The 12,233-nt window shown below is 46.4% G+C and overlaps 1 protein-coding gene across 3 annotated transcripts in view; it reads left to right on the top strand.

The window, feature by feature from the left end:
- GNGT1 (G protein subunit gamma transducin 1) overlaps positions 1-12,233 on the top strand; it is a 56,780-nt gene that overhangs the window by 43,023 nt on the left and 1,524 nt on the right. The window contains exons 1-2 of one of the 3 annotated variants that reach the window (XM_040433142.1): positions 10,568-10,694; positions 10,783-10,881. In XM_040433142.1, the coding sequence (XP_040289076.1) occupies positions 10,786-10,881 (96 nt within the window). In that variant the 5' untranslated portion in view covers positions 10,568-10,694; positions 10,783-10,785. Of the gene's footprint in view, positions 1-10,567; positions 10,695-10,725; positions 10,882-12,233 lie in introns of those variants that run through there. The other 2 variants (XM_040433141.1, XM_040433140.1) reach the window with 2 other exon arrangements.

The raw sequence follows: 12,233 nt of genomic DNA on the forward strand, positions 1-12,233 counted from the left end.
GAGGGCTGTGCGGCCCTCCAAAGAAATGCCACCCCACACCATTACTGTCCCAATGCCAAACCAGTCATGCTGGAGGATGTTGCAGGCAGCAGAACGTTCTCCACGGCGTCTCAAGACTCTGTCACGTCTGTCACATGTGCTCAGTGTGAACCTGCTTTCATCTGTGAAGAGCACAGGGCACCAGTGGCGAATTTGCCAATCTTGGTGTTCTCTGGCAAATGCCAAACGTCCTGCATGGTGTTGGGCTGTAAGCACAACCCCCACCTGTGGACGTCGGGCCCTCATATCACCCTCATAGAGTCTGTTTCTGACCGTTTGAGCAGACACATGCACATTTGTGGCCTGCTGGAGGTCATTTTGCAGGGCTCTGGCAGTGCTCCTCCTGTTCCTCCTTGCACAAAGGCGGAGGTAGCGGTCCTGCTGCTGGGTTGTTGCCCTCCTACGGCCTCCTCCACGTCTCCTGATGTACTGGCCTGTCTCCTGGTAGCGCCTCCATGCTCTGGACACTACGCTGACAGACACAGAAAACCTTCTTGCCACAGCGCGCATTGATGTGCCATCCTGGATAAGCTGCACTACCTGAGCCACTTGTGTGGGTTGTAGACTCCGTCTCATGCTACCACTAGAGTGAAAGCACCGCCAGCATTCAAAAGTGACCAAAACATCAGCCAGGAAGCATAGGAACTGAGAAGTGTCTGTGGTCACCACCTGCAGAACCACTCCTTTATTGGGGGTGTCTTGCTAATTGCCTATAATTTCCACCTGTTGTCTATCCCATTTGCACAACAGCATGTTAAATTGATTGTCACTCAGTGTTGCTTCCTAAGTGGACAGTTTGATTTCACAGAAGTGTTATTGACTTGGAGTTACATTGTGTTGTTTAAGTGTTCCCTTTATTTTTTTGAGCAGTGTATACACTCACCTAAATAATTATTCGGAACACCTGTTCTATTTCTCATTAATGCAATTATCTAGTCAACCAATCACATGGCAGTTGCTTCAATGCATTTAGGGGGGTGGTCCTGGTCAAGACAATCTCCTGAACTCCAAACTGAATGTCAGAATGGGAAAGAAAGGTGATTTAAGCAATTTTGAGCGTGGCATGGTTGTTGGTGCCAGACGGGCCGGTCTGAGTATTTCACAATCTGCTCAGTTACTGGGATTTTCACGCACAACCATTTCTAGGGTTTACAAAGAATGGTGTGAAAAGGGAAAAACATCCAGTATGCGCCAGTCCTGTGGGCAAAAATTCCTTGTGGATGCTAGAGGTCAGAGGAGAATGGGCCGACTGATTCAAGCTGATAGTAGAGCAACGTTGACTGAAATAACCACTCGTTACAACCGAGGTATGCAGCAAAGCATTTGTGAAGCCACAACACGCACAACCTTGAGGCGGATGGGCTACAACAGCAGAAGACCCCAACCGGGTACCACTCATCTCCACTACAAATAGGAAAAAGAGGCTACAATTTGCACGAGCTCACCAAAATTGGACTGTTGAAGACTGGAAAAATGTTGCCTGGTCTGATTAATCTCGATTTCTGTTGAGACATTCAAATGGTAGAGTCCAAATTTGGCGTAAACAGAATGAGAACATGTACCCATCCTCTGATGGCTACTTCCAGCAGGATAATGCACCATGTCACAAAGCTCAAATCATTTCAAATTGGTTTCTTGAACATGACAATGAGTTCACTGTACTAAAATGGTCCCCACAGTCACCAGGTCTCAACCCAATAGAGCATCTTTGGGATGTGGTGGAACGGGAGCTTCGTGCCCTGGATGTGCATCCCTCAAATCTCCATCAACTGCAAGATGCTATCCTATCAATATGGGCCAACATTTCTAAAGAATGCTATCAGCACCTTGTGGAATCAATGCCACGTAGAATTAAGGCAGTTCTGAAGGCAAAAGGGGGTCCAACACCGTATTAGTATGGTGTTCCTAATAATTCTTTAGGTGAGTGTGTGTGTGTATATATATATATATATATATATATATATATATACACTGCTCAAAAAAATGAAGGGAACACAAAAATAACACATCCTAGATCTGAATTAATTAAATATTCTTCTGAAATACTTCACACAAATCACACAAAAATTAAAAAATGGAAATCAAATTTTTCAACCCATAGAGGTCTGGATTTGGAGTCACACTCAAAATTAAAGTGGAAAAACACACTACAGGCTGATCCAACTTTGATGTAATGTCCTTAAAACAAGTCAAAATGAGGCTCAGTAGTGTGTGTGGCCTTCACGTGCCTGTATGACCTCCCTACAATGCCTGTGCATGCTCCTGATGAGATGGCGGACGGTCTCCTGAGGGATCTCCTCCCAGACTTGGACTAAAGCATCTGCCAACTCCTGGACAGTCTGTGGTGCAATGTGACGTTGGTGGATAGAGCGAGACATGATGTCCCAGATGTGCTCAATTGGATTCAGGTCTGGGGAACGGGCGGGCCAGTCCATAGCATCAATGCCTTCGTCTTGCAGGAACTGCTGACACACTCCAGCCACATGAGGTCTAGCATTGTCTTGCATTAGGAGGAACCCAGGGCCAACCGCACCAGCATATGGTCTCACAAGGGGTCTGAGGATCTCATCTCGGTACCTAATGGCAGTCAGGCTACCTCTGGCGAGCACATGGAGGGCTGAGCGGCCCTCCAAAGAAATGTCACCCCACACCATTACTGACCCAATGCCAAACCGGTCATGCTGAAGGATGTTATGGCAGCAGAACGTTCTCCACGGCGTCTCCAGACTCTGTCACATCTGTCACATGTGCTCAGTGTGAACCTGCTTTCATCTGTGAAGAGCACAGGGCGCCAGTGGCGAATTTGCCAATCTTGGTGTTCTCTGGCAAATGCCAAACGTCCTGCACGGTGTTGGGCTGTAAGCACAACCCCCACCTGTGGACGTCGGGCCCTCATATCACCCTCATAGAGTCTGTTTCTGACCGTTTGAGCAGACACATGCACATTTGTGGCCTGCTGGAGGTCATTTTGCAGGGCTCTGGAAGTGCTCCTCCTGTTCCTCCTTGCACAAAGGCGGAGGTAGCGGTCCTGCTGCTGGGTTGTTGCTCTGCTACGGCCTCCTCCACGTCTCCTGATATACTGGCCTGTCTCCTGGTAGTGCCTCCATGCTCTGGACACTACGCTGACAGACACAGCAAACCTTCTTGCCACAGCTCGCATTAATGTGCCATCCTGGATAAGCTGCACTACCTGAGCCACTTGTGTGGGTTGTAGACTCCGTCTCATGCTACCACTAGAGTGAAAGCACCGCCAGCATTCAAAAGTAACCAAAACATCAGCCAGGAAGCATAGGAACTGAGAAGTGGTCTGTGGTCACCACCTGCAGAACCACTCCTTTATTGGGGGTGTCTTGCTAATTGCTTATAATTTCCACCTGTTGTCTATCCCATTTGCACAACAGCATGTGAAATTGATTGTCACTCAGTATTGCCTCCTAAGTGGACAGTTTGATTTCACAGAAGTGTGATTGACTTGGAGTTACATTGTGTTGTTTAAGTGTTCCCTTTATTTTTTTGAGCAGTGTATATATACTGTATCTGATCTGTTCACATGTATAACTGCTTGAGAAAGGCTCTAGTGTTGAGCCGAAACGTCGCGTATCCACATGGGTAAATAAAAGCATTTTCTTCATTTTTTGCTGATTTTTGAGTGCTGCCTTTTTGCTACTTTGTGTACTGGGCAATAGTCTAGTCCCTTCGGGCATGCACCCTTTTTTGTTCAAGTTGGATGTAGTGCTGCCAGATTTTTTGCTCTACACCAATATCTATGTATGAATTATCTATCTATATATTAATTTTCTATCAATTATCTATCTCTATCCATCTATAATATAAGAATGGAACATATGTGATTTATACACTTAACAGCAACCCTGTAGCAGATTTACAAACACGTCAGGCTATATTTGTTTTTGTACTAATCTGGATTGCACAGTCTACTTCTTAACTGGATTAGGACATGATGCTCATATGACCTAATTTAAGGTCCGTTGGAAACTACTTACTGCAACTGATACCCTTGTCCAGCTACAAGTCTTATCTAGGTCTCCAAGACCTTAAAGGGGCTCTCTGGGAATTCTGAAAATAAAATTACTTAAAATTACTTTATTGTAAAAAATATTCCCAAATACATTTCATTAGGTATAATAAATGGCGGAGTTCGCCATTAATAACCATGTGAACTCTTCCACTGGGGTGTCTCAGTTTTTCTGAAATTTTGGTTTCCACCCTCGATTTAATTCTGGTTCATTTGTTCCTTCACCTAACCCTGAAGCTGATAGGGTAACGTCAGAACTGTGCACAGTCCGGGCTCGGGTTCAACTGAACCTGAAAAAAGCTCAGGAGGATCAGAGAATTAAGGCTAATAGGAAGCGTTCCCGAGGGGTGGACTTTCAGGTCGGAGAAAAGGTTTGGCTGTCCATCAAAAATGTGTCGCTAAAGGTGTCGTCCAGGAAGTTTGAATCACGTTTTATTGGTCCATATGAGATCCTCGATGTTATTAATCCCTTATCTTTTAGGTTGAAGCTGCCAGATTTGTTCCGTATTCACAATGTATTTCACAAATCATTGCTTAAGAAATATGTTTCGCCTGTAATTCCATCGCAGGCAGCCCCTCCCCCGGTACAGGTGAATGATCAAAATGAATTTGTCATTTCTAAAATCATTGACGTCAGGAGACTTCAAAACTCATTTCAATACCTGGTTCATTGGAAAGGTTATGGACCTGAGGAAAGGTCCTGGGTACCAGTTAATCGGATTCATGCTACTAGGTTGATTAAGAAGTTTCATCATGATCATCCTGCCAAACCATCTCCGGTGACTTTGGGTCCAGTGGCCCCTCAAAAAAAGTGGGGGTACTGTCACGGGGTGCCGGCTTCACATTTCCCCCCCTCAGTGCCGCCGGCGCCCTGCGGCTAGTACGGTGCGAGGACGTGCGCTGCATCCTCCTCTCCACAGCAACGGGGGGCGGGGAGGACCCGGCCGCACTCACCTCCTTAGCATGGTCGGCGTCCTCCACTCCCATAGCAACTGTAAGGAGCACTCGGCGCTCGGCTGGTTGCAGGGGAATGAGTCATTGTCATGGTCTTACCTGCTTGCTGCTCTCCTTCGTTTGACATGTGCTGGCGGCCATCTTGGGTCCTGGGTTTCTTGTAGCCTTCCACCCTGCGGCTCCTCCTTCCCCTGGGAGGAGCTGGATGCCTAGCTCATATATATAGGAGGTCTGTGGCTTCAGTTCCTTGCTTGGTCCTCTTGTGTTCACATGCTTCTAAGACTGCTGCTGCTTCTGGTTCCTGATCCTGGCTTCGTCTGACTACCCTGCTGGTTCCTGATCCTGGCTTCGTCTGACTACCCTGCTGGTTCCTGATCCTGGCTTCGTCTGACTACCCTGCTGGTTCCTGATCCTGGCTTCGTCTGACTACCCTGCTGGTTCCTGATCCTGGCTTCGTCTGACTACCCTTCTGGTTCCTGACCTCTGGCTTCGCAAAGACTCTGCTCGGTTTCACCATCCGTTTGGACTTTTGCTTTACAGCTTTATTTTCAATAAAGCTTTCTCATTTTCACTTATCTCTTGTTGTACGTCTGGTTCATGGTTCCGCTCGTACCCTGAGATCCTGTCGGGGGCAGATCTTGGGTGGAGTCTCCTCGTCCCCGGTTTCCCGTGTTGACAAACCACTGATCACTGTTGTCCTCTCCTGGGTCGGGGGCTCGGTGACGACCCAGGCGTTGGTGGACTCTGGTGCTGGTGGTTTGTTCATTGATAGTGTGTTCGCTGCCGCCAATTCCATTCCTCTGCAGGCTCGAGGTTCCCCACTGGCTCTTGAGGCGATAGACAGCAGACCCCTTCTGCCGCCACACGTGACTCATGAGACCCTTCCAGTGGGGATAGCCATTGGTGCCGTTCACAGAGAGTCGGTCTGCCTCCAGGTTATTTCGTCTCCACACTACTCGGTGGTCTTGGGGTACCCCTGGCTCCAGAAGCATAATCCGACTTTCGATTGGAGATCGGTCGAGATCCTCTCGTGGTCACCGCAGTGTGGGGCTAGTTGCATCCATGGGTCTGTCAAGTTGCTGTGTACTTCCTCGGACTCTCTGTTGCCTCCTGAATACGAGGAGTACCGGGAAGTATTCGATAAGGTGCGCGCGGTTGCCCTACCTCCGCACCGCCCATACGATTGTGCCATAGAGTTACAATCTGGTGCCGTTCCTCCTCGTGGCAAAGTCTATCCACTGTCGGTAGCGGAGAATGAGGCCATGGAGGAGTACGTGAGGGAGGCGCTTTCACGCGGACACATTCGCAAATCTTCGTCCCCGGCAGGGGCTGGATTTTTCTTTGTGAAAAAGAAGGGCGGTGAGTTGAGGCCTTGCATCGATTACAGGGGTCTCAATCGCATCACGATCAAGAACGCTTACCCGATACCCTTGATTTCCGAGCTGTTCGATCGCCTTAAAGGGGCCACGGTCTTTACCAAACTCGACCTGAGGGCGGCATATAACCTGGTAAGGATCAAGGCGGGCGATGAGTGGAAGACCGCGTTTAACACCAGGACCGGTCATTACGAATCCTTGGTTATGCCCTTTGGGTTGTGCAATGCGCCCGCAGTCTTTCAGGAATTCATCAACGATGTTTTCCGTGACCTGTTGCAGCAGTGTGTGGTAGTCTATTTGGATGACATCTTGGTATATTCTGAATCCATGGAGGCCCACATTCTGGATGTCAGACGAGTGTTGCAACGGTTACGAGAGAACAAGCTGTTCGGTAAGCCTGAGAAATGCGAATTTCACCGATCCCAGGTAACCTTCTTAGGTTACATCATTTCCGCTGAGGGGTTCTCCATGGATCCTGAGAAGGTTTCGGCTGTCTTACAGTGGCCCCAGCCCAGTGGTCTTCGTTCCCTGCAGCGCTTTTTGGGCTTCGCCAATTATTATCGGAAGTTCATCAGGGACTTTTCCATGCTGGCCAAGCCTCTCACGGATCTGACCAGGAAGGGCAGTAATTCCCAGGTCTGGCCGCTCGAGGCCATCCGAGCTTTTGAGGCCCTAAAGTCCGCCTTTGTGTCGGCTCCGATTCTGTCGCATCCCAACCCTGGGTTGCCCTTTGTCCTCGAGGTGGACGCGTCTGAGACGGGAGTAGGCGCCCTTCTGTCTCAGCGTAGAACACCAGAGGGTCCTCTGCTTCCTTGTGGGTTTTACTCCCGGAAACTGTCTTCCGCGGAGTGCAACTATCAGATTGGTGACAGGGAGTTATTGGCCATCATGCAGGCCCTTAAAGAATGGAGGCACTTGCTCGAGGGTTCGGTGGTTCCGGTTCTCATCCTGACGGACCACAAGAATCTGACCTACCTTTCTGAGGCCAAGAGATTGACACCACGTCAGGCCAGATGGGCTCTGTTCTTGTCACGTTTTAATTACGTGGTCTCCTACCTACCCGGTTCCAAGAACATCAGGGCGGATGCCTTATCACGGCAGTACTCCGAGCTGTCCAGGGAGGAGTCGATTCCGACTTCGGTCATACCTCCGAATCAGATCCTGGCCGCCATTCGCACCAGCCTGACCTCTCCCCTGGGTGAGCAGATTTTGGCGGCTCAATCTGGTGCTCCCTCTGGGAGACCCAACGGCAGATGTTTTGTGCCTGAGGAGTTGCGCACTCGGTTGTTGCGAACCTACCATAACTCCAAGACCGCGGGGCATCCTGGAAAGAATCAGCTGTCCTGGGCTGTTTCACGTCTGTTCTGGTGGCCTTCCCTACGTTCCGACATCGCCGCATATGTAGCGGCATGCTCCGTTTGTGCCCAGAGTAAGTCCCTTCGGCACCTTCCGTTGGGCCTTCTGCAACCCATAGCCACCGGGGAGCGCCCATGGTCACACCTGGGGATGGATTTCATTGTGGACCTCCCTGCATCCCGAGGCCATACGGTCATTCTCATGATTGTGGATCGGTTTTCCAAAATGTGCCACTGTGTTCCTCTCAAGAAGTTACCCTCTGCACAAGAGTTGGCCACGATTTTTGCCAGGGAGGTCTTCCGGTTGCACGGTTTGCCTAAGGAGATTGTGTCGGATCGGGGGAGTCAGTTTGTGTCCAGGTTCTGGCGCGCCTTTTGCTCCCAGTTGGGGATTCATCTCTCCTTCTCCTCGGCCTACCACCCTCAGTCCAATGGGGCCGCAGAACGATCCAATCAGGCCTTGGAGCAATTCCTTCGTTGCTATGTCTCCGATCACCAAGACAATTGGGTTGACCTCCTGCCTTGGGCTGAGTTTGCCAGGAACACGGCGGTGAACTCTTCCTCTGGGACGTCTCCCTTCATGGCCAATTATGGGTTCCAACCTGCCGTGTTACCGGAGGTATTCTCTCCCCAGGATATTCCGGCTGTGGAGGATCACCTTTCCGTCCTACGTGCTTCTTGGGTACAGATCCAGAAGTCCCTTGAGGTCTCTGCGCAGCGCCAGAGATTCCAGGCTGATCGCAGACGAGCGCCTGCTCCTTCCTACCAGGTCGGAGACCGTGTATGGTTGTCCACCCGCAACCTCAACCTTCGAGTGCCCACTCCCAAGCTGGCGCCTCGCTTTGTTGGTCCCTTCCGAGTGCTTCGCAGGGTAAACCCGGTAGCCTATGCCCTTGCGCTTCCTCCTGGCATGCGGATCTCCAACGTGTTTCATGTCTCCCTGTTGAAGCCACTGGTGTGTAATCGTTTCACTTCCTCGGTTCCTCGGCCTCGTCCGGTCCAAGTGGGCAATCGTGAGGAATATGAGGTGAGCAATATCCTGGACTCACGCCTGGTCCGCGGTCGGTTGCAGTTTTTGGTCCATTGGCGTGGTTATGGTCCAGAGGAGCGTTCCTGGGTTCCCTCCGCAGATGTCCATGCTCCTGCCTTGCTCCGAGCCTTCCACGCACGCTTCCCTCAGAAACCGTTTTGTGCTCCGCGGAGGAGGGGCCCTTGAGGGGGAGGTACTGTCATGGTCTTACCTGCTTGCTGCTCTCCTTCGTTTGACATGTGCTGGCGGCCATCTTGGGTCCTGGGTTTCTTGTAGCCTTCCACCCTGCGGCTCCTCCTTCCCCTGGGAGGAGCTGGATGCCTAGCTCATATATATAGGAGGTCTGTGGCTTCAGTTCCTTGCTTGGTCCTCTTGTGTTCACATGCTTCTAAGACTGCTGCTGCTTCTGGTTCCTGATCCTGGCTTCGTCTGACTACCCTGCTGGTTCCTGATCCTGGCTTCGTCTGACTACCCTGCTGGTTCCTGATCCTGGCTTCGTCTGACTACCCTGCTGGTTCCTGATCCTGGCTTCGTCTGACTACCCTGCTGGTTCCTGATCCTGGCTTCGTCTGACTACCCTTCTGGTTCCTGACCTCTGGCTTCGCAAAGACTCTGCTCGGTTTCACCATCCGTTTGGACTTTTGCTTTACAGCTTTATTTTCAATAAAGCCTTCTCATTTTCACTTATCTCTTGTTGTACGTCTGGTTCATGGTTCCGTGACAGTCATGTGGCGCTGGCCACGTCACATGACTCCTCTTTCTGGGAATGAGTCATGCGCTGGCCACGTCACATGACTCCTCTTACTGGGAATGAGTCATGTGGCGCTGACCACGTCACATGACTCCTCTTCCCCACTATATATACAGGCAACCTGCTGACCACAGGTTGCCTGTGAATAAGGTCCTATCCAGAGTTCCTAGTGTAATTCCGTGGCTTTTGACTCCTGACTCATTGATCGTCTCCGTCCTTGCTTGCTCATTGTGTCTGCTTCGCTTCTCCTAGTTTTTGACTTTGGCTTGTTTTTGACCCGTCTTTGCTTATCTTCTGGTACTGTTGTTACCTCCAGGTTCTGACTCGGCTTGTTGACCATTCTATGTTTGTCTGTCTTGTTTGTCCCTCCGCACTTACTAAGGCTAGGGAACGCCGCCCAGTTGTGCTCCGTTACCTAGGACGGATAGTGCAAGTAGGCAGGGACAGGGGTGTGGGTGGAGTCCGTGGTGCACCATCCCCTCCCCCTCTTTGTGACACAAGGGACATTTCAGATGGTGACATCCCTTTAAATCCTAGTAAACAAACATTTGTAAATTACGAACAAAAATGTATATTGTTATAATTATTTGTCAGTTACTGCTGTTTTATTGTTTAATGCAATTAATTTTAATTTATTTTTACCATTTTATTATTGTTATTCTTACTTTGTTATTTTTTACTGTTATTTTTTATTATTGTTATTATTATATTTCAGACTTTATTCATTATTATTATTATTATTATTTTATTAATGTTGTACTATTGTTTATATTATTTTATTTATTGTTAATTTTCTTTCATCATTTATTATTTATATTAATTATTATTATTATATTTGTTTTATATTGCAATTTATTTGAATTAGTATTTTATTTATTTTTATTTTTATTTTTTCTTGTTTGCAGTAAGCAAAATAGGTAATACATATTGTAAATTTCTGAGGGGCACATACTTTCAGTGACTGCGGACTTGAAAAGCAGTGATGTGGCGGATACCGGCATGAGTAGATCAGATTAGTTGAGATTATGCAGATTACTTTAGAAAATAGCTAACTGCTATTGTTTTAGAGGCTTTGGGGAAGGTAGACAGAAGAGGCAGTAGCAGAGGAAGCTGCTACTTCAGGGAATTCAGCTAGCGGACCGCTGAAGCACAAGTAAGTCCTCATGTAGAGAGCTCTACATACTATGACCAGTTCCAGAAAAGCTTCATCGGCCTATATTGTACCTTTTTTCCCCCATCAGAAAATGCCGGTCATCAATATAGAAGATCTAACAGAAAAAGATAAATTAAAAATGGAAGTCGAACAACTCAAGAAAGAAGTGAAACTGGAGAGACAACTGGTAAGTGGAAAGTTTACACTGAGAAAAAAAAGTCGAAAGACCCTTGCAAACTTTTTATTCGGATGTAGCAAAGCTGTATTTATCATTTTCTTCTTCGTTGTCTGTATAACCGGAGACATTTTTGAGTTGCAAAAAGTTTTCCTGCAGTCCTCTAAAAACAAAGATAATATTGTGATATCACAACACGTCCTGCTTAAAAACAAAGTCAGCTCTGCTTCACCCGAAAGTGCAGCTATACAATGTAAAGAAAGTAGCACAGACTAGGATGTATGGTTGCCTTTCCTGTATTGAGAGATAAATGGAGGTTTTGGTGGTTTTCAGCAAGTGACATGTGAGCCTGGGAAGTGAAGGGGGGAGCAAGTTGGGGTCAACACCTAGGAAATGTCTTCATGGCTTGACTTTTCCTGGGAAAGAATGGAAGTTGGGACAGAAAGGCGGTGAAAAAGTATGGAAATGTATGAGTAGTAGATAATATCTATACAATAATCCATATATATATACCAGTTTAGGATAGAGAGAGAAATAAATAAATAAATAAATAAATATTTGAGATAGATATGAGATAGATATGAGATAGATAGATAGATAGATAGATAGATAGATAGATAGATAGATAGATAGATATGAGATAGATAAATAGATAGATAGATAGATAGATAGATATGAGATAGATAATAGATAGATAGATATGAGATAGATATGAGATAGATAGATAGATAGATAGATAGATAGATAATAGATAGATAAATAATAGATAGATATAAGATAGATAGATGATAGATAGCAGATAGATAGATAGATAGATAATAGATATATAGATGATAGATATAAGATAGATAGATAGATAGATAGATAATAGATAATAGATAGATAATAGATGGATAATAGATAGATAGATAGATAGATAGATAGATAGATAGATAGATAGATAGATGATAGATAGCAGATAGATAGATAGATAGATAATAGATAGATAATAGATATATAGATGATAGATATAAGATAGATAGATAGATAGATAATAGATAATAGATAGATAATAGATGGATAATAGATAGATAGATAGATAGATAGATAGATAGATAGATAGATAGATAAATAATAGATAGATAATAGATAAATAGATAATAGATAATAAATAGATAATAGATGGATAATAGATAGATAGATAGATATATAGATAGGAGATAGATAGATAGATAGATAGATAGATAAATAATAGATAGATAATAGATAAATAGATAATAGATAATAAATAGATAATAGATGGATAATAGATATATAGATAATAGATAGATAGATAATAGATAGATAGATATATAGATAGATGATAGATAGATAGATATGAGATG

Source organism: Bufo bufo, chromosome 5 (genome assembly GCF_905171765.1).
Source record: "Bufo bufo chromosome 5, aBufBuf1.1, whole genome shotgun sequence".
NCBI classification, from domain to species: domain Eukaryota; kingdom Metazoa; phylum Chordata; class Amphibia; order Anura; family Bufonidae; genus Bufo; species Bufo bufo.